This window comes from Ursus arctos, unplaced genomic scaffold, assembly GCF_023065955.2.
Source record: "Ursus arctos isolate Adak ecotype North America unplaced genomic scaffold, UrsArc2.0 scaffold_11, whole genome shotgun sequence".
Lineage (NCBI taxonomy): Eukaryota > Metazoa > Chordata > Mammalia > Carnivora > Ursidae > Ursus > Ursus arctos.
Window position 1 is genome coordinate 52,565,117 of NW_026622775.1, and position 23,299 is coordinate 52,588,415.

At 34.9% G+C, this 23,299-nt stretch overlaps 1 protein-coding gene across 4 annotated transcripts in view; it reads left to right on the forward strand.

Moving 5' to 3' along the window:
- TLL1 (tolloid like 1) overlaps window positions 1-23,299 on the forward strand; it is a 203,636-nt gene that overhangs the window by 163,580 nt on the left and 16,757 nt on the right. For all 4 annotated transcript variants that reach the window (XM_026485645.4, XM_044379240.3, XM_044379241.3 and 1 more), the window contains 3 exons: window positions 3,456-3,636; window positions 13,110-13,235; window positions 15,822-15,949. In XM_026485645.4, the coding sequence (XP_026341430.3) occupies window positions 3,456-3,636; window positions 13,110-13,235; window positions 15,822-15,949 (435 nt within the window). The remainder of the gene's footprint in view (window positions 1-3,455; window positions 3,637-13,109; window positions 13,236-15,821; window positions 15,950-23,299) is intronic.

The following is a 23,299-nucleotide window of genomic DNA, read 5'->3' on the forward strand; positions in this document are numbered from 1 at the left end:
GTAAATGGAAGGGAGGAAGGAATAAAGGAAGGAAGGAATAAAGGAAGGAAGGAAGGAAGGAAGGAAGGAAGGAAGGAAGGAAGGAAGGAAGGGAGGGAGGGAGGGAGGAAGGAAGGAAGGAAGGAAGGAAGGAGGGAAGGAAGGAAGGGAGGAAGGAAGGGAGGGAGGGAGGGAGGGAGGAAGGAAGGAAGGAAGGAGGGAAGGAAGGAAGGAAGGAAGGAAGGAAGGAAGGAAGGAAGGAAGGAAGGAAGGGAGGGAGGGAGGGAGGGAGGAAGGAAGGAAGGAAGGAAGGAAGGAGGGAAGGAAGTAAGGGAGGAAGGAAGGAAGGAAGGAAGGGAAGAAGGAAGGAAGGAAGGAGGGAAGGAAGGAAGGGAGGAAGGAAGGAAGGGAGGAAGGAAGGAAGGAAGGAAGGAAGGAAGGAAGGAAGGGAGGAAGGAAGGAAGGAAGGAAGGAAGGAAGAATGGATTGATGTTAATAGCACAATCATATAGATGTTATAGTCTTCCTTTGCTGTACTGTTCACTTCTACAACTGCTTGTAATTCCTGTTGGCATTGGATGATATTTTAGACTATTTCTGGGAGACTGAAAATTACCTAGAAGGAGTTTTACTTAGTGTATTAATAAGCAGCAATTTCTTGATTTGTGAAAGAACTATGAAAAAATGAGGGTCAGCTTTTCATGTCACGTAGACTTTTCTAAAAAAGTCAATCAGTCAGTCAAAATAAAAATCCACTGGTTGAATCATAACAGAAATAGCCCCTTAGGAGAACCTGGTATATTTTTAATCTCAACAAAGAAGCATTTAGTTGACACTATCTTTCCTTTATAAAATATAACTTATTGTAATAAAGGTCTAGTTTTCTGCCAGGTGGCCACATTTAAACAAGTGAAATCATTTATTTGAGATTTCTTCTGTGCTAGTGCACACACCAAATTCAAATGGAATGTCAAGCCTAGAAATGAGAACTTTCAGAACTGTGTCCTTTGTATGATTGGTCAACATTGGCTTAATTTCAGTTTTGTTTGAGCTTTCCTACTTTCTTTTCTTTTCACATTCTAATTTCCATATCCTTTCTTCCAATGACTTCTTTTCTGTGCTTATTTTAAAATGAACATGAGTTAATATTTCTAAGTATGATAAAATTAACTCAAAAAATTATTTTGTCTCTGATACATATCTGTTGAACACTTATAAAGAGGTGAAAAAACAGAAATATAATGTATCTATGCTCCTGAGCAAATAATTGTTGGTTATATTTGTAGATTTTATACCATTATGTTGTCTTTGTATATGTATCTTTTCTTCTTTTCCCTCTTCTTACTTTTCTTTATTTCTTTTTAATGACTTTTTTTTCCTCTTAATTCTGCCTACTGTAGTCAAGGCACTTAGTGCATTTTTTTAGTGCTACTAATGGCTTTGAGGTAAAAAGAAGTTGCTGACTTTTGTGTTTCCTTAAAGGAAATTAAAGTCTAAAATGTGATGAACTTATATATTTCAGAGAATTATACAATTTTAAAGTTCAGTGGACCTTTTGAGATCCTCCTTATTATATCATGTGTTAAGTTTTATGATGGCAAAAACTGCAATTTATATTTCTCACATACTTTGTCCAAATGCAACACAATTTTCCTTTAATAATTACCTGAGATTTAGAGTAATATTGAAATGAAGAAAATATTTATATAGCATTTTTAGAAAAGTTTTCATAGGAGCAACCCTTTTTGAATATGGTTATCTCCCTACCAGTTCTGTGATTTGACATGACTTGGTGTTGAATGACTTCTACTCTCTCCATTTTCCCTAAAGCGAGCAGCTGTAACGGATATGACATTTTGATACATTAGTTGACAGATGTTACCAGGAAGGCTGGAAGTTTATATTCAGGAGGAAGGAGGGTAGATGGTTTTAAATAAATGGGTCATTGTATTCTGAAAGCATTTTCCCATGGTGGTGGTCTTTATTCCTGGGAGGATTGACAAACTCTCTGACATATCCCAAGTTTCTTAGGTTAGAATGATGTTACTATGTGAAAGGCTGTTACGAAATTCTGTGTATTTTTGTGCGTTGATGTCTTAGTTACTTAAAATAAAGGCATGAGCACAACCTTGACTTATAGATTACTGGGTTAAGTTGAAACTTCACTGTTTTATTTATTATATTGATATCCAAAAGGAAAGATGATGTCAAACAACTTTAACCTCAGTAACATTCTCTTGCCCTATGTCAGAGCCCTCTCTAAATGGATGTTGTACCTATAATGAAACAGGTAGAAGACTTTTTAAAAATTTTTCCTAGCAAAATTTTGCTTATTTATCACCTCATTAATATCACAAGAACCAGTAATTTGAGTTGACATACTGCAAAGTACAGATCCTGCCCCAGGGTTCAATCATATGCATTGTTAAACCTTGCTAATTACACATTTATGTAATAAGGTCATTCATGCAAGATGTATTCTTTAGAATGTGCCCTGTTGGAACGTTGGAGAAGTGTATTATGGAAACATCTGTTAGAGGCCATAAAATTGCTTAAGAATACCTGGTATTCACTTAGCTTCTTCCATTTTGGTGTTGTTAGTGAATTACATATAAATCAAAATGAGTCTACTTCATTGTAGTGTAAATTCCCCTCTTCATTCCACCACATAGAGTTTTTGTTAGCAATCCAGCAGCATAGCTCCAGAGTTATTTTATAGTGCCTGGCAACTCCAAGAAATTAAGAGCTATCAATTTGTTTGATAGGTTTGAAAGGCGAAGTATCCTTTTTACTGTATCCCTCAGTGTCTGTCTCCTTTGAAATTTCCTAAGGGTGCTCTTCTGATTCGAACATAGTGTTTATGGGAGGCAGCACCGGACCAAGCCAAACTCTGTGCTATTTTCACTGAACTGCCACATATGATAAGTATAATTTTGGACAAGTTACTTAGAAATTTCTGAACCTCAGTTTTCTCATCTTTACCGTAAAAAGGAATATTTCCATTGTTAATGGTCGTTTCATAGAACTAATGTATCAATTTCATGTCACTCTTGTCAGCATTAAATAAGACAGTACACGGCAAGTTCTTTCACAGTTCCTAGTGAAAATTTAAACATTTTTTTTTAAGTCAGCAAATACTCTTCTTGTAACCATCAGCACCATCGTCTCAACAAATATGCATCTCAGTTCTCCTAAACTCTATTTTTTGGAAAAGATATATGCTGTAAATACATGTAAACGAGTACACATTGGTATATACGTCTCTTGGAGATATTCAGAGCAAAATTCTCTAATCTATTTTTCATGCCGTCTGCCTCATATTTGGACTTTTTCCTAATTTTTTTTTCTTTACCTATTAATTCCAGTTGACTACCAGAAGAGTAAAGAGGGGAAAAACATGATAATTTTTTCAAAAATCAATGTCAGTCATCTGATACTTTAAAATCTGGTGACTGTCATAACCATGTCTTTTCTAGGTTTGCAAATACGATTATGTGGAGATTTGGAGTGGCCTGTCCTCTGAGTCTAAGTTGCATGGCAAATTTTGTGGCGCCGAAGTGCCTGAAGTGATCACATCTCAGTTCAACAATATGAGAATTGAATTCAGATCTGACAATACTGTATCCAAGAAAGGCTTCAAAGCACATTTCTTTTCAGGTATCAGTATTCACGTGCTGCATGTGGGTATCATGGACTTTGAAGGTGGATTGGCTTTCATTGTTATCTACTCTTCATAGTTTTCTGCAAATGAGACTTGGAGGGACATAGAATGTATGCACATTTATCCTAGGTTTAACAATTTTTTTTACTTATAATTAGAATATTAATAATTGGGGGCCTGATGAAATGTAGCTCTCAAACACTTAATAAATATTGTAAAGGCTAGTACAAATAACACAAAGCTATTACAATAATATTTTCATTCAGTGACTTTCTAAGTGCATAGGGATAATGATACCAGACTTACAAAAAGTGGCAGACTGTTTAAAAATGATTTATCTTTTTGGGGGGATTATTTGATCTGATTTTAGCAACATATTTTTTATTCTTATTATCTAGCAAATATTTCTTATTCCTCTTATGATTATATTTTCATTTATTGTTAAGCTGATATTAAAATCGTAATTTGCCTCATCACTATAGAAAGGATTATAGTATGAAACCTACAAATATGGAAATTACAATTTTACTAAAATAATAAAATATCAGGTACATTAAGCAGTTCATACTTCTGTTTGGGATTTAATATTTAGTTTAACCAACTCATAGTAAAATTTCCCTTGTCTAGAGCTGAAATTTGGTAAAACTTCCCCCAACTTCAAGGAAATACATGAAACAACAGTGAAGTTCCTTTATTTTCCCAATTTGGAACCATACCTTACTTACAAAGATATTATTCTGAAACTTCAAAAATAGACAAAATTATAATAAACCTTAGTATAGCAATCTGCTTTTCAAACTGGCAAGCAATTTAAAGCAACTGAATTCCAATTATATTTTAATATTAGGTAATTTGGATTGAGTTAATTCAAAGTCCATTTATTCCAAACCCCATGTGTTTAAAATTAATGAGATTTACAGTGCCCAGGGTTTGTTTGGGGTTTTCAGTGTAATTGAAGTTAATGGTTCACAAGCTCCATTGAGGTCCAAGTTATACACAGAAGTACATTCAAAATACAAGGGATCTTGGCTCTCTTCTTCTCTTTGCCTTCTTTCCCCCAGATTTAATTGCCTTTTAAAAATTCTTCTCAGGCATTAATTTAAGACTTAGGTTATTCAAAGTAGCATTTTAATATCCTATTTTGATGAAAGCAAGACATTCTTAGACTCTACTATTTTATAAATATCATGTGTTTTACAGATTGTAGGTGACCTAGTGGTTAGAGATAAGGGTTCTTTTTTTAGAACCACCTAAATATTTATTTTAAAAATTGAAATTATAAAATGAATGAATGAATTTTGTCATAGTATTAATTATGTTATGGATCCTTTTTACTTTACCATAGTCATAGATTTTATTTAATATTTACTTTTTTAAAAGATATATGCTACATATATAGTGGCAAAGTATGAATAAATTTAAAGCTACCCAGAATATTTAAAATTCACTATCTGATCTTGTTGGTTAGGAATAAACTTTCCAATTGTAAAGATAGATTGTGTCTTTAGAGCGATACTACTGAAATATAAAGCGGCTACTTTGGTTCTTACGATATAGATATGAACACACATAAAAAAGATGCTGTTCTTCAGCATGTCCAAGTACATATTCTTTATTCCTATCTCTGTGTAGCTGTGCTTTGTGACATTATCTGAGGACGGAGTGTGGGTAGTTAAGTAAATGGAACAATGAGGTTCAAGGGGGAATTTAAACCCTAAGTGCGCCTACGATAGCTGCCATTTTGAGAATTTATTATGCAGGCATGCATCATCTCTTTAATAATCAAAATAAAGCTGTAATATCCTCATTATTATATTCACTTGACAGATGAAGCAGCTGAGGAGTTAAGTAAACTGCTTAGTGTCATAAAGCATTTAAACCCCCGTTTGTCTTGGTTTATCTAAGAGCTGATCATGCCCTTTGAAATAGCATGTTAAGTGTTTCACTGAACCTATTTGTGACCTGAAAAACAACAGATCTACTTTTCACTTCTTTATTAGATTAATGTTTTGTAAAGTCCAAGATAGTTATCATTAAGTGTAAACTTCCAGTGGTTTCTTTTTGATGCATTGAAAAATATCAGCAGTTTGTCAGATTCATATTTAAAATACTGTGGTTCTAGATAAGTATTAGATCTCTTTTACGTTTAATTTCCTAGGAGTTTCTGTTAGTGGGGAATATGTTTGCTCAGGAAAGGGAAGGTAAAAACATTGTAATAAAGAGCTGGTGTGGTACTATCAAGAGATGGCAACAAATTCAGACTCAGTTTACCTGATGTCCTTATGATCATCATACAAAATTATAATTACAAAAGATCACCTATTTTAATAGATAGGCTCTATTCCCATTGAAAATGTTATTTTGGAGATCTAAAATGCTTTAAGTGTAATAATATATAATTATGTGTTCAAAGTCAAATAATTTGTTATATTTATTAGAAAGTAGACATGTAAACCATGGGGATATTGTATTTCACAAACAATTGAAGAATTTTTTTGTTTGTTAAAATTTACTCTTGGGGGATTTGACAAAATACATTGCTGGGTTTATTGTGACAAACTCTTTAGAAAGAAATTTAGCATAGGAATCAAGAGTCATTACAATGACTATTCTAGGTGCCTCAGAAATCTTATTCTTGAGACACATTTATAAAGAAATGTTTCAAAATCTGGAAGAAAGATTTCAATATACTATTATAGTGATAGAAATTGGAAACAACCTAATGGTATGACAGGAGGAAAATGGTAAATAAATTATAACAAATACACTTTGTGGACTTTCCTACACCGTAAAGATGGTTTAATGATTCTGTGATATAAAAAGTTGTATATGATAAAACATTAATAGAAATCTAGGTATGAAACTATCTGCACACCACATACAGCTAAGCACATGGTGGGAACAAACCTGAAAGTAGCTATATAAAAATACCGAGAATGTGCGCTAAGGTGGGAAGATGGTGCATTATAGCTTTTCTCCAATTTCTCTCAGTTTTCAATTTAAATTAAAAAAAAGAACTGTAATTAATTAATTAATTTTTGAGAGAGACAGTGTGTGAGCGGGGGTGGGTGGGTGGGAGGGAAAGGGAGAGAGAGACTCTTAAGCAGGCTCCATGCTCAGCACAGAGCCTGATGCTAGGCCTCCATCTCATGACCCCGAGACTAGGACCTGAGCCGAAATCAAGAGTGGGACACTTAACTGACTGAGCCACCCCGGTGCCTCTAAAATAACCTTAGAAGAAAAACACATATCATATTTCTGTTACCCCAAATATTGCTAGATTTGTAAACATTGCCTAATAGACTTTGATCTTTGAGAGTGAAGAAACTTTTAAAGTCATCTCTTCTATTAATTAGTTAATAAATATTAATAGAGGTTAATAATCCTAACACAAGTATTTTGAGTTGAGTTAAATGTAATAATTTTAACTTTATAATTATTTAATAATATTATCTTATTATAGGCAGTTGAATAGATGTGTTACTACAGTGTATTTGTTAATCAAGAGATATCTCAGGAAGATTGAGGCTTAAATGCTTCTGTTTGTAATCTGTGTTCTAAAGATTTCAGAAGTGGTTGTGAATTTGTGAAAACATGATAAGGAATATAACATGTTCAGCTATTTTTCCATAGTCTTGTACCAGGAACAATTACCAAGGATTCAATAAAAAGAAGAAACAATATTTGATTATAGGTGATTCCATATTATTTGGGAAGTTATTCAAAAAGTAATTCTTGCAGCTTAGTGATACATCAAGGAAAAAGACACATGAAAATATATTTAGAGTTTTAATGTGTACAGTGAAATAAAACATTTATAGCATCATTTCCAAATACAAATATTTAATAAAATAATCATATAGAGATTGTAGTTATTTTTGTACGTAGCTTCTCATTTTAAATAAGCACTTTATGGACCTAAGAAATGGAATTGGAAGGATGACTCTAAGAGAACTTATTAACAAAATAATGTTGAATTCTGTCACTTCAGTATTTATAAAAGTAAGAAACCATCACAATAAATTCTGATTTAAAATCTTAACAGTATCATAATAAAATCTTTCATTAGACATGAAAAATGCTATAGCTTGAACATTTAGAAGTTATTGTATTATACAGGAGGAAGTCCACAAGCCCCACTACAAAAATCAAAGTGTCATATACTGTACTGATTTTAGGATATCTTTAAAAAACAATATAATGAAGTAATATGAAAGCAAATATGGAAATTAGGACAATCAAAGTAAAGCTATTTGGACTGATATAAAATTGTGTGTCTATTCAGGTGTTTAGCTACACTAGAAACAACACAAGCCTTTTCTAGAAGATAGTCTAGTCCAATAATATATTACTGTTATTTTTTTGGACTGAATGAGGTTTGTTTTTCTATTAACACTAATCACTTATTTTACATGATAGTGAAACCAAACAATTTTGTACGATTGTGCATTTGAACACAAGTATGAGAATCTGCACCGGTATTATTTATTTTAGGTGGTTAAGCAAGGTTAACTGTATTCTACTCAGGACAAAGTTATTTAAATGGGTCAAAATTAAAGGAAATATTAGTAGGGTTTTATGCATGTAAAAATGGCAATATTTGGCAAAGATGATTTTTTAAAAAACATTAATTCTAACATTCCTTATTTGAAAAGAATATAACACATGACTTCGGCAATGAGAGTTGAACATTCGCTCTTCTTTAGGCAACCATGGATTGGTAAGAATTAATTAGGGTGAATATTAGCGAATTTGGAGAATAAACCTCATTTAGGAGCGGCGTCTCTCACCGATCTAGGACTGGAGGACCTAGCGACTTGCTCAGTGGCAAAAATGGAAGAGAACCCAGCTTTCCTGACTCCCAGTTTATTTCTGTCTGTAACAAATGTAGGAGTCAGATAAAATGATCTGTGTGATTTCCCTACCTGTAATTCAAGTGATTTCATCTCACCGTCTTCCGCTGTGTGCAGTTACTTCCTCACATCTTTCCTCCTGTACACCATCTCTCTAGTGGAACGCTTGCCCAACCCCATATTATCCCAAGAAAACTGTAAATGTTAATGTAATCGATTTCAAATAATTAAACAATTAAAACTTTCCTATGATTTTGACAAGTTTTCATTATTACAATGATATTGAAATATTTCCGTGTTTTGAAAGGAGCAAATTGTCTTTGTTGTAGCTCCGAGTAGAGTTTATTAGTGCCGGTTTTTTTCCTTGAGTTTTTATTTAAATTCCAGTTAGTTAAAGTACAGTGTAATATTAGTTTGTTAGTGCTGTTTTGAAGATGATTATTTATTGTTAGGTTTGTGTTGAAACTTGCATGTGCCACGTATATGCGCACACACGCACGGGAGTGTATGTGTGTGTATGTGTGTGTATGCAGGAGTGGGAGTAGATCTGTTTATTTTATCTTTTGTCATTTCATGTGAGTATATCTGCTCGTATATGTTTCTGGTCTGGTGCATGGACCCTTTGCTTTTTTTTCCCTACAGACAAGGAAGCTTTCTGCAAAGAGAAAATTTTTATTTTTGAATCTTGCAAGAATTTGATACAGGTTGCCACTTCAGTTCCATCCAGTATGTATTATTCATAGACTGATGGCTTCTGATAGTCTCAGAGATACTCTGCAGGCCTCTGATGGGAAAATGCCACCTCCTTCTTTCCTAATAATGGACCTTTCCTTTATCTAACATGAAGCAATGGAAAGCAGATATGTCCATTCCAAAGAAGGAGGCTAATTTCCATCTGCAGAAAATAAATGTTTTATTTCTACTCAGCAAAACATTTGTTTCTCTAACTAATAAAAATTATTTTAAAATTTTTGTGCCTACAGTATGAAAATACTGGAAAATTTCAAGTGAGTTATTGATAGAATTCTCAAATATTAAATTTATTATGCAGACATTCTAAGAAATCTTTAAAACTGCATCATCCTCTGTTCTCTCTTTTGGATTTTCATTGTTCAAAATATTTGTAGTTTATAGGTCCTAAGAGAAAAAGGGAAAGAAAATGAAAACATAATCATGTTTGCTAATAGCTTTTTTCTCTAGTTTGATGACTTTCATTCATGAGAAGTCCAGAATATATTTGTGGACTTTGTCTTTTGTGATGTTGCTATTTTTCATCAACAAATCTTTAGAAATCACATTCACTTTAATTAGAATAGTTTATTTACTTCTATTAAAACAAGTATCTAAAAAAATAAAATAAAACAAATATTTTTAAAATAACCACACTGTATTCACTGCTTCCTAGATGACTTAAAATATTAATTGAAATAAATAGCTTTCTTTGTCTGCATGATGTAAATTGTGTGCATAATTTTAAGTGTTCCACTGTTTACTGAAATTTTCTCTTTTCATATGATTATTTGACATATGCAGGCACAGTTTTATATGTTACTTTGCTGGGCATGATAACTTTCCTCTGCTGCTTTTAGTTGCTGTTTGCATTAGTCCAGTTTTGAATTTTAGCTAAACTCTAGTTTAATATATGTATAGAATATACATATTCTATGCACAGAATATATGTATAGAATATACATATTCTATACACAGAATATATGTATAGAATATACATATTAATATATGTATAGAATATACATAGTCACAAGTGTATTGTGATTACTCTTAATTTTCATGTGACATTGATTATATTAGGCACCGTCAGATGTGGGGATGAAGGCAGGAAACACCAATCAATGGGGAAGAAAGTACTGTGGATACTTAGACAATAATGATTGTATAAAATCGCCTTCTTTTTCTACCCCCTTCTTTTTCCTCTAAAGATTATTTTAAAATTATTAATTATTTTTCCCAAACAACAGAAAAATGAATAATTGGCTACAAAAAACTACTATGCAATGTAATCATTTTCACTTTCAACTTTATTTCTCTTTAGTTACCATTACCACAGCTATTATGGTAATATTATGTTCTAATATTATTCTATCATAATACATTCTGTCAAATCTAAAGAAAATAATTCTTCCTAGAAATATAACCTAGTGGCTTGAGATTTCCACTAGAATGACGTTTAAGTGTTAGAAATATTTTATGTTCTGGAATTGTTTTGATTATAAAATAACTATGGACTTAAGAATGCATGGAATAATAACTTGGGTTCATGTTTGTATTTTAACATTTTTGCATTGCTCATGAATGGCAATCCAAACAGGTCCAGATACAAGGATGATCCCGGCAGTCCCTGCCACCTTTGGTTCCCTGAGCACTTAATCTGTTTACCAGTCAATTGCAAATGTGAACTCATTTTCTCTAAACTAATTGGCTTACAGTTGTTAGATTTCCAATGAACTCTCAGAAGTCTGGTTGACCTATAGTATAACTAAAGTTCAGTCTCTCAGGTGTTATTTTAAGATCATCAAACATTCATTATATAAACATTTTCATAGGAAATATGTAACTATTTCAGTGTAAGTAATTCTGGAAGAGAAATTTTTAATTGGTTATTGCCATTTAACAAAGAAAGTGTATTTCTATATCCACTCATGAGAATATATTTTTTTCTGAAGCATCTTAACTAAAGTGTCTCTGGAAAGTTACATTAACAAATTTAATGAATTAATAAATTAATAAATTTAAATCATTTACTGCTTGACTGTCTGAATTGGAAAATACCAGTGGCTGACACCACCAGGGTAAGAAGTATGGCCTACCATCCACCCATTCTGCATAAGTCATTCATAACTCATATACTATTAATTTTCTATATTCTCACTGTTGACACAAAGGAACAGGGCTTTGAAATGATTATAAATTTCCCTCAAATTAATTTTACAAGGCTACTTCTGTATTCTGAATTTTTTTTTTAAGATTTTATTTATTTATTCAACAGAGATAGAGACAGCCAGCGAGAGAGGGAACACAAGCAGGGGGAGTGGGAGAGGAAGAAGCAGGCTCACAGTGGAGGAGCCTGATGTGGGGCTCGATCCCACAACGCCAGGATCACGCCCCGAGCCAAAGGCAGACGCTTAAGCTCTGTGCCACCCAGGCGCCCCTGTATTCTGATTTCTTATGCATGTTGATGCTCTTTTAGAGAATAGTTTTCCTTCTTCTACTTTTATCTTGCTTAGGCTACGTAGTAAGTAATAAAAGTGTAATGGAAGTGTTAAAGGTATACATAAATCACAGATGTATTGGTTCTGATTCTTTCGAACTTTGGGACTGCCTGTATGCATTTGGAGTATTCTGATATTGCCAATACACAAATATATCCCAGAAGCATGTATGTCCTCTGTCATGTAATCAATCTCCAAAAGTGGAAAAATAGATGCATCCTTAAAAATTACTATCAGATTCTTCTATAAAAATGCTTTTCCTGAACCCATCTCCATAGAGTGAATATTGATTTGATAAAAAGGCAAAAAAAGCAAAAATAGCTTTAGCTATTTAGCGATTTAGCTGTGTGCCACTGTGAGCTCACAAATTGTTACTGGAAAAATCAGTTGACAGTATAAATTTTGAATTCAGCCAACCTCTGATGACTGTCATGTGTCCTTTTTGTTCTCTATGCTGTGGGAGTGATGAAAGTCTGAGTGATGTGTCATCATCTATATGTGTCAGGAGCAATCTGCCAGTTTTGACTTTAATGGACAAGCCAGCCATGGAATGACAGCTGAGTGACACAGTACGGTGGCTGATGCCTCTCCCTGGATTGACTGCTGCTAATCTAGTTTGGCTTTTTTCCCTGTAGTGAATTTATTGGCTATTTCTTAAAGCTCATATTTCCTATTCTAACCTTTACTTCTAGCACACTAAAAGCCTTTTCAGGGAATTACTTATTAATAAACTGCTGGAGTAGATTTGTTTCAAATATATAAATTAAGTTACTTCTTTAGGATAATCTAATGATGCCTTTTTCTGTCTTGGACAGTTATGAAGTGTTCAGATTCATTAGTGCTAACCATAACAGCAAAGTTAACAACAACAACAAAAAAATCAACTGCAGTAGTCATACTGAGTGATTTTTTAAAAAGTGATTATACACAGATTTTGGAACCTTGTTTAGCCTCTGTCTCTACACCATGGCTAATATATTGAAGGATTTCCCTGTACTTAAATGCCAGTTCTTGCATTTATTCAAACTACTCACAATTTAAAATTTATTTTTAAAAATTGGCAATAAATGTGTAGGATTAGTTGGAAAAAGATCCATTCATTTCCTGTCTCCTACTCAGAACTCCTACCCCAGCACAGGAGTGAAAGAGGCTACACGTTGTCATCCTAGAGCCGGTAGTCTTAGAAACTCAATTCATGGTACAAGGCGCCAAGCTAAACAAGGAGTGGGTAAAACTAAGACACTATAAATTTGGGGGGTTTTGTTTCATGCAAAGAAAGCTGTGACTTAGTTTACCCTTTGCCAGTGTTAACCACAACTATAAGACTGTCTTTTGACACCCTTTGTTTCTAAAGCTACTTACTAAACTGTGGGGTTATCTTTTTGCTAGACAAAGACGAATGCTCTAAGGATAATGGCGGGTGTCAACATGAGTGTGTCAACACAATGGGAAGCTACATGTGTCAGTGCCGTAATGGATTTGTGCTGCATGAAAATAAACATGACTGCAAGGAAGGTATGAAGGAGTGTTCTTTTCTCGACAACATCTAGACTTTCATGTAGCTTGGGTAAAGCACTGCTTCCATATCAATGAGTTATATCGTTGTTGACTATTCAAATGTCAAAAAAAAAATATGTGCGGTGTTCAGAGATCCAAGGCATACAATTGGAAACCTCATAGTACCTAAAGTTTCTGCACTTCACACATGGGTGGCATTAGAATAACTTTGTGTAACAGACATCAAAGTGGCTATGATGCCATCTGGCAGCCAGAAAAGCACCACGTTATCCCTAGGTTCTTGTAGAACAGACCCTATAACAGTCTCCATATTTAAACTTGACTTCTGCTAAATGTTTTGCATTTGGTTTAATTTCCCTCCCCAGAATATCTCATATATGTGCTACACGAGTGATGGCACTTTAAATACCAAGAGTATCAAATTCAAATGCCTACCAGAGGAAAGACATTTGAAAATGGTAGACACTGTGCCATTTAAAGTTCTAAGTCATGGGTTTGGCCAGAAAAAAAAAAAAAGGAGCATTCTAATAGCACAATAGTAGACTCTCAGTTTTTGGCCCTGAGGCCTTATAATATTCTGACTTCATAAAAACAGTTATCTTTATCTCCTTAGCCAGTTTGAGGTAGATGGGAACAAGAAATACTCAGTTCTTATTTCATCCTTTGAGGATCTGCTTCTGAATTTTCTACTTAAATTGGATTTGTGCCCATTTTGAAAAAATTACTATGGCAGATTTTATAACTTCAGTTATTAGCATGCGTAGATTGGTAGGTCTGTGGCTAGAATCACAGTTAGATAGCAACTCTTCGTATGAACATTGGAATAGTACACAATATCCTGAAGTGACCCTTGTTCCATTCGGTTCCTTTCAAATATTGTCACATGTCAGGGTTTTGTTATTTTTTCTTTTCTATTTTTTCATTGAGCCAATGATATTGCTCAGAATCATATGCAAGCAGGGTATTTTTTGTTTTTGTTTTTACTTTCTTATAGGAGGATAAACCCATGAGGACTCTGATATTTGAAACTTAGTACAGTATTCTGTTAAATCAACAGGCTGGGAATAGTCCAGTTATCTTGCAGCTATAGAAGATAATTCAGAGAAAAATGAGACAAATTTTGTAGAGTATGCATATATCCTGTGACTCACAAGTAACAAATATAAGTTAGGTATCTTAATTCTCTGTTTATAACAGTACATATTTTCAAGAAAGGATTTCATAAGAAACTTGCTTTTCGATAGATTATCCCTAATAAGGCTCATTTTTACTGCCAGTAAAGGTTTAGGATATTCTTTTACCTCTGCTATGGTATGGACACCTTCTACAGTTCAGTAGTGAGCCTCTTGGCTTTGCTCTATAGGCTATTTCCAGATCCTGGAGACTCCATATTTCATATGGCAAAGCAAGGACAGGGATAATGGAACTTAGAAAACCATTAGGATCTGGATTCTAAGACTTGCTACATGATCCTATGTTGTTTGAAAGGAGCTGAATTTCTTCTCTTTTTTTGTATTCCTATGTTGGGAATTCAAATCTCCCTATGGAAACCTATCACAGTTCAGAGAAAGCTCTAGTAGTAAGGAATGCAACAGCACCACATTTATGTTGGGCATCATACCCTTATTGCATAATCCTGCAGTGTAACAGGTGTCTTGTCCATATAGTACAGAATCGCCCCAAAGAGATTTCTTGGAACATTTCAGAGAATTAGTTGTGTTGTAGAATGGGATACATAATACACAGCAAATAATTCCCAGTCTAAACTAGGATGGGCAGCGTGCTGCTTCATAAGTTACAGGCAATGGACAGAGCCTGAGGATATTAAATATGTTTTTTACATTAAACATTTTTGAAATTGTATATGTATAATGTGGAATAGCCTCCTTTAAGTTAAGGTAATTTTAATTGTGAAAAACCTAAAAGAAATTTCATGTTAATTGAATGAAATAGCCTTCAATATTACTTTAGAAACTGTTTCCATGGCTAGTAGCTGTTCACTTATTTTTCCCCTTAGTGCTGCGTTTTACTTTGATAAAATTAGGGTTAATTTACTTTAACAGCTAAAATTATGGTTTAGGTATTCAAGTGTTTACTTTAAGGGTGAGAGAAAATGTAAATACATGATCCATAAAATGGCTTATGATGTTAATTAGCTGTAAATGATGTTTCTGCTAATGGAAAAATATGAATTGAAAATGGCATAGTCCATTGATTATCATTGGTGGCATTGCTTTATATATTTTGCACATGCCAAGTGTTGATATCCTTGATTATCAATATATGTTGCTCTGTTAAAATCTGAGCTTTCAGATCCAGCAATTTAAACTAGTCCATTTTCTTTTAGGAATTTATCTAATTCATTGTAAACAATTTCGTGTGGGAACGAAAACAAGCATTGCCTGATTATGATCAGCAACATGTTTGCCAAAGCAGATGACTGTGATAACAGAGACTGGAGGGGTGATTAGTTAGTATTCATGAAAATCTTTCAGCAGCACAGGGGGCAAATAGGCTACTTTCTTGCTAAACCAATCCTGGGCTAGATTTCCACACTGATTGATATTATTGTTATTGGCACAGCTGAGTGTGAACAGAAGATCCACAGTCCAAATGGCCTCATCACCAGCCCCAACTGGCCAGACAAGTACCCAAGCAGGAAGGAATGCACATGGGAAATCAGTACCACTCCTGGCCACCGAATCAAATTAGTAAGTGAGCTCGTCCTTCTTCTTTCTGTTAAGCTAACTGCCCTAGTCTTTCGTGGCCAGCACATGGAAATAAAATGAATGTTTATATAATTGAATTGAATTAGCGGGCAGCTGGAAAAGATTTTCTTTCTTATGCTTTCCTACTTACACTAAACAAATCCTTGATTTCCTAGATCAAGATGACAGTAATGGCAGCCATGTAGTTCTCATATGGTATTCTTATCCTAGATGCTTTAAAAGGAATTATCAAAGTTACTGCAAAACAGTAGGCTCTACTTCCTAACATGTTATTGGTCATAATGTTTCCAAGTGGGGAAAATAAAGGAAGGAACAAAAAATCATCTGAAATTCAGCAAGAAAGAAATAAAATAACTATTCGCATAAACACAACATAGTACTGGTTGTGTCAATTCTATATACCTCATATACAAAATGTATGTATTTTTAATAAAACAGTGTTGTCTTGTAACGACAAGTCATTTTTACATAACATAGCTGCCTTCCTTAGATGGATACTGGTATCCTTAGACTTCCCCTAAATTCAAAGACGAATGTAATGTTTGTCCTTCCTCCTGTGTTCTTTGTCTTGCATTCTGTCCTGATCATCTGGTAATATGTATTAAGCTTCATTACAGGCTGCAGAGCACTTGAAGAGTCTAATGTAAGGAAATAATCATAAGAATATAGAAATTTTAACAATTTCCCATAACATGCTATTGTCAAAAGCAGGAGGGAATGCCAGCCAGCCAGGCTCAGGACAGTCTAGTGGCACCATAATAAAGGACAAGACATTGTCTTGAGAAGGAGACTACCATTCTACATATGGTAGCTTACTGGACCAGTCCAGCCATTAGGTTAATTTTAAAACTTTTTTGTTAACCTTTCTTTTCCGTGAATTTGGTGGGGCAGGGGAGAAGCATTACTTATATGTGGCATTATTATAAAAAAATTAGAGAAAGTTACCAAGACATTCATAGCCATCTTATGGAGGTTTTTTGCAATCACTGTATTTGTAAAATATCCATAAATGACTTTCCAAACAGAGACATCAATTTATTTCAGCCACTCTCTGGAAAGATGCTAGATGGTAAGATGACAGTATTGTGGGAACGTGATTATTTGCCAGTCCTGTCCAAGGTCCTGATTGAGAGGACCATTCTAAAGCTAATGGGCTGTGTTCTTTTCAGCAGTGCAGTTAGGTAAAGAATTTGGAAAACCAGATTTTCTGAGGACATTGTTTTTTGTAGATCCACATTTTGTCTGCTACTACATTCCTTCTGCCTGAAGACAGATTCCTTTTATATTTTGTGTAGAGTATGTCTGTGTAGTATCAATTTTTAAGGATATTTTTATTGGGTATAAAATTGTAGGATGACAATTTTATTTTCTTGTCTATACTTTAAACACTGATGCCATTATTTTCTGGCTTTCATGGTTTCTCATAAGCCTCTTATAAATCCTATATTTATTCCTTTTTTTTTCCTATTGCTATTTTCAACATTTTTTTTATCAGAAGTTTGAATATATTGTATCTAGGTGTGTGTGTTTAGAATTTTGTGGGATTTATTCTTCTCAAAATTCTCTGAATTTCTTGCATCTGTATTATGATGTTTGTTAGGAATTTCTGAAAATTCTCTGCCATTATTTCTTCACAAAATTCTTTTTTATTATTGTCTCTCTTTCCCTTCTGGGATTCAAATTACACATATGCCAGATTGTTTTATATTATACCGTAACTCTTGGATACTCTGTTAATTTTCTGTCACTCTTCTTGAGTCTAAGTTTACATAAATTTCTGTAGACCTATCTTCAAGTTCAGTGATTGTTTCTTTGGCTGTCTTGAGTCTCCTGATGAACTTGTTAACACATTCTTTATCCCTCTTACCATGTTTTTTCATTTCTAGCATTTTAATGACTCATTATGATAGCTTTCATGTTTATTAGTTTGCTTGGGTTGCCGTAACAAAATACCATAGATTGAGTGGCTAAAACAAAAAATATATATATATTTTCTTACAGTTTTAGAGGCTAGAAGTTCAAGATCAAGGTGCTCTCAGGGTTGGTGTCTGTTAATGCCTCATTTCCTGGCTTATAAATGGCTACTTTGTTTTTATATACTCACATGGCCATTCTTCTGTGTGTTCACAGACAGAGTAAGTTCTGGTGTCTCCTCATCTTCTTACAAGGACATGAGCCCTATGGGACCGGTCACCTGTATGACCTCATTTAATTTTAATTACCTCCCTAACAGCCCTATCCCCAAATACATTCACACTGTGGGTTAGGGATTCAATGTATGAATTTTGGAAGTACACAATTCAGTCCATAACATCATCTCTTTGCTGAAATTTCCCATCTGTTTGCATGTTGTCTGTATTTTTACTAGAATTTATTTTATTTTATTTTTTTAATTCAAGTTAGTTAATATATAGTGCATTATTAGTTTCAAGGGTAGAATTTAGTGATTCATCAGTTGCATATAACACCCAGTGCTCATTACATCAAATGCCCTCCTTAATGCCCATCACCGTTACCCCATCCCCCACCCACCTCCCCTCCAGCAACCCTCAGTTTGTTTCCTGTAGTTAAGTCTCTTATGGTTTGCCTCTCTCTCTTGGTTTTTATCTTATTTTTCCTTCCCTTCCCCTATGTTCATCAGTTTTGTTTCTTAAATCGCACATACAGGTGAAATCATATGGTATTTACCTTTTTCTGATTTATTTTGCTTAGCATAATACTCTTTAGTTCTGTCCACATCATTGCAAATGGCAAGATTTCATTCTTTTTAATGGCTCAGTTATATTCCACTGTATATGAATACCACATCTTTATCCATTCATCCATCGATGGGCATCTGAGCTCTTTCCATATTTTGGCTATTGTGGACAGTGCTGCTATAAACATTGTTGTGCGGGTGCCCCTTCAAATCACTATGCTTGGGTCCTTTGAATAAATACCTAGTAGTGTAATTGCTGGATCTTAGAGTTCTATTTTTTAACTTTTTGAGAAACCTCCATACTGTTCTCCAGAATAGCTGCACCAGTTTGCATTCCCACCAACAGTGTACGAGGGTTCCCCTTTCTCAGCATCCTTGCTAACATTTGTTGTTAATTTTAGCCATTCGGACCAGTGTGAGATGGTATCTCACTGTGGTTTTGATTTGTATTTACCTGGTGATGAGTGATGTGGAGCATTTTTTCATGTGTCTGTTAGCTATTTGTATGTCTTCTTTGGGGAAGTATGTTTTCATGTCTTCTGCCCATTTCTTGACTGGATTTTTTATTTTTTGGATGTTGAGTTTGATAAGTTGTTTATAGATTTTGGATACTAGCCCTTTATCTGTTGTCATTTGCAAGTATCTTTTCCCATTCCATAGGTTGCCTCTTAGTTTTGTTGATTATTTCCTTTGCTGTGCAAAATTTTTATCCTGATGAAGTCCCAATAGTTCATTTTTGCTTTTGTTTTCCTTGCCTCTGGAGACATGTCTAGCCAGAAGTTGCTGTGGCCAAGGTCAAAGAGGTTGCTGCCTGTGTTCTCCTCTAGGATTTGCATGGATTTCTGTCTCACACTTAGGTCTTTAACCATTTTAGATTTATTTTTTTTGTACAGTATAAGAAAGTGGTCCTTTACTATCATCTTTAGCATAATAATCATAGTTACTTGATTTTATTTTATTTTTTAAAGAGAGAGTATGTGAACAGGGGTGGGGTCAGAAAGAGAGGGAGAGAGAGAATCTCAGGCAGGTTCCATGCCCAGCGCAGAGCCTGACATGGGGCTTGATCTCACAACCCCGAGATCATGACCTGAGCTGAAATCAAGAGTCGGACACTTAACTGACTCAGCCAGCTGGGTGCCCCAATCATAATCACTTTAAATTCCATCTCATAGTTTAAACATAGGGGTTATGTCTGAGTCTGTTCTATTTATAATTTTCTGTTTTAGTAGTATGTTTTTTTCATTTTCCTTGCCTTTTGCATGTTATGTAATTTTTTATTAAATACCCAACATTATGTGGGTAACAGTGGAGACTTTATGTCTGGAAGTGGACACATCTCTTCTGAGGCTGTTAGCACATGTGTGTGTATGGGAGTGGACATTGTTGAGGAAATATCTAGTTAATAAAGCTGAGTTTGGGTCTTCTTGTTCCTATGATGACCTTCAGTGCACCATTGGCCTTGAATTCCTTTTTCTTAAATTGGAGGCTGGGATTTCAGTGACATTTCACAATGTTTACTTTATCTTTAGCTTCCCTGTTCATCTCCACCATGAGCTATTTTCCTCTCCACACTTTGCCCTCACCAGTGGAAGACTGCAGTTTCTTCTTACTTGGTGCTTGTTGCTCCGGTGGCAAGGACAAGGTGTTCACTATTGTCCTGGTACAGCTTCCACCTTAGGCCCTGATGGTTTAGGTCTCAGAGATGTTCTTTCTCAGTGGTCCTGTGTCTTTCCTCTGTGGCATCCAAACTCCATCTTATATTTCTGGTTGGTCTTCCATGAGTTTCTTGTCCCTTCTATGGTGGTAGCAGACCTCTACTGTTCTTGCTGTAGGAACCTGTGACCAGTCCTTCTCCAGAGGCAGACGTGGTTTATTGTGGGGTATTGTTGTTGTTGTTGTTTTGCCTTTTGCCTGGCATCTGTATCTTTGCCCTGGCAGTGACAGGGTTTTCTTTCCCTCTTCCAGGAGCTTAAGGTTTGTTTTCTAGAGAAAGGTTGAATGAGGGCTTCATATTTTTCTCACAAGAGTGACCACTTCGCTCCTCCAAGCCTGTAACACTGAAGAAGGTATGCGACTTTCTCCTGCTCTGCCCACGATTTTTCTCATGAGCAGGAGATTGGGATCCAGGGAGAAGAGCCTGCAAGTGGGTGTTAACACCCCCTGTGGCTGCAGCTCCCAGGGGATTCTGTACTCTTACTCTAGTCCACACCTGACCTCTACCAGTTTATTAAAAATTATAGCTGAGTACTTCTTACCTCATTGTATGGCGCCCAGCATCTCTTCCTTCCATGGCCTGCCACTGGTGAAAGGTGCTTGTGTCCCATCTCTCCTTAGAGGGGGCTGAGATTCAGTGCATTTCAAAATACTTGGATTTTGAAAGATTCAGCTCTTTGATGTGTTCAGCAAAGTTGTGATTTTTAAAGTTTACATGGGTTTTCCTTGTTGTTGGGGTAGAAATGCCACTAGTTCCAGAAGTCTATGTCCATGGGAAAGTAAAACTACTGATATACCCCAATATTTTATTGTTCTTTAGTTTTATGTTTTTCGGCTTATTGAACTCCCCTTCCAACTCTAGGACAGTCTGTTCCTTCACAAATTGCAAGCTTTAATTTTCATGCAAATATTCCACTTGAAGTTCAGGACAGAAAGCGTGTCTTTCAACAGTGGTCATGCTTGCTAGTATCCTAAGAAGGAAATTCTCAGAATGAAAACAAAAGCTTTAGGCAAATATTGATCTTTGGGTATTTGATTTTGTGATCTTTGTGGGAAGTGATTACAGCCTAAGCTGTAGGCTTTCTCAAATATTAGCATGCATCAAAATTACCTGGAAGGCTTGTTAAAACACACATCACTGTGAACCCCAAAGTTTCTAAATTGAAACATAATACTGATTCCCACTTTCTTATCCCATTAATCATGGGTTCATATAAAATCTGACTCTCAATACACTCTAAGAGTTAGGATCACTGGAAAGTGTGTCATAACATTAGCTGCCAACTTTAAGTGATATTTCAGTTCTGTATTTTTTAATTCTTACCATTTCAATGTTGTAGCTTATGTCTACTGTCATTGTCTCCCTGCTTGTTAATGTAACTGCCGACTAATCTTATCTACTTTAAGACTGAAATTTTTAAAATCTTGAAGATTTTTTTGTATATTCTTTCATATACTTTTCTGATGCATGCTCTGATCTTTATTAAACCTTGGAATACTATCTTCATATAACTGTGATAAGCTAGAGAGCTGGGATCCAGAGAGCCTGGGAGTGTCCTTTAAAAGGGATCCATTCTCAGATAGGCACTCTCTCATACGTAATTCCACAAATAAAAATATATATGTTCTCAAGTTTTCCATTTCTTGAGAGAGTTCTTCAAATAATAAAATGCAGCTTGACTGGGCACATCTCATACCTCACAAAACTGTGCTTCGACTAAACAGCACTAAAAACTAATGTGTGTATAGTGCCTAATGGCTTCAAAGTGGTATCATGCATATTATCTCAAGTTGGTATCACAAATGACACTTACAGATAAGGAAGCTGTCCCAGGCAGTTTAGGTAAGTTGGAGAGTTTATAAAGCTGGTAGGAGTCTAAATACATTCGAGCCCAAGATTCTCTCTCTACATTTTATCTGATTTTTTTATTTTAGCATCCTGCATCCATAATGGCTGTGCATGTGCACATACACAGTAATTTAAATGGAAAATATTAATAAGACAAAGTTATAGTGATTAAGTAAAATGAATACCCAACAGAGACATATGGAGGGATTAGGAACATATATTTTGGGGTTTTTGTGTGTTTTTTAAAAGATTTTTATTTCTTTATTTATTTGAGAGAGGCAGAGCACGCACGAGCAAGGGGGAGGGGCAGAGGGAGAAGCGGGCTGCCCGCTGAGCAGGGCACCTGACGTGGGACTCAATTCAAGGACCCTAGGATCATGATGTGAGCTTAAGGCAGATGCTTAACCTACTGAGCCACCCAGGCGCCCCAGGAACATATATTTTGAACTTAAAGTGACTTGTGTCTAAACCTAACTAAGCATGTTATCTTGAAAAATTAAAATCCTTTTAAATCTCAATTTCTTCCTTTGGAAATTGGAGCTAATACTCAGAAATTTTTTGTGCGCATTAAATGAACTTGCATATAAAGTATTTGGCATAATAGCTTATTAAAAGTCAGTAAACATTGATTTATGATATCCAAATAGTAATTATAATTATGACAATGATTAATAAAAATTATATACCATTTTATTGGATAATTCAACCATGGTCAAGTTTTTGTGTAGCCTTTTGAATTTGAAACTCAATCCTAGCAATTAAAAACATAAACTAACTTTTCCTTGTCAGAAAGCTTTCTTTAAAGGGCCAAATAGGCAATATTATGGACTTTAAAGACTATGTGGGCTATGTTGCTACAGTTTAGTTCTACTGTTTGAGTATGAAAGCATCCACAGACAATACACAAATAAATGCACGTGACTGTGTTCCAATAAAAGTTTAATTACAAAACCAGCGTGAGGGCTGGACTTGCCCTGCAGGACTCAGTTAGTTAAGAGGGTCAGGGTAAAAGAATTTGAAATCATGGAGTCATAAGTGTCTGTAATCATGTCCCTAAAATCACAGAGGGTGA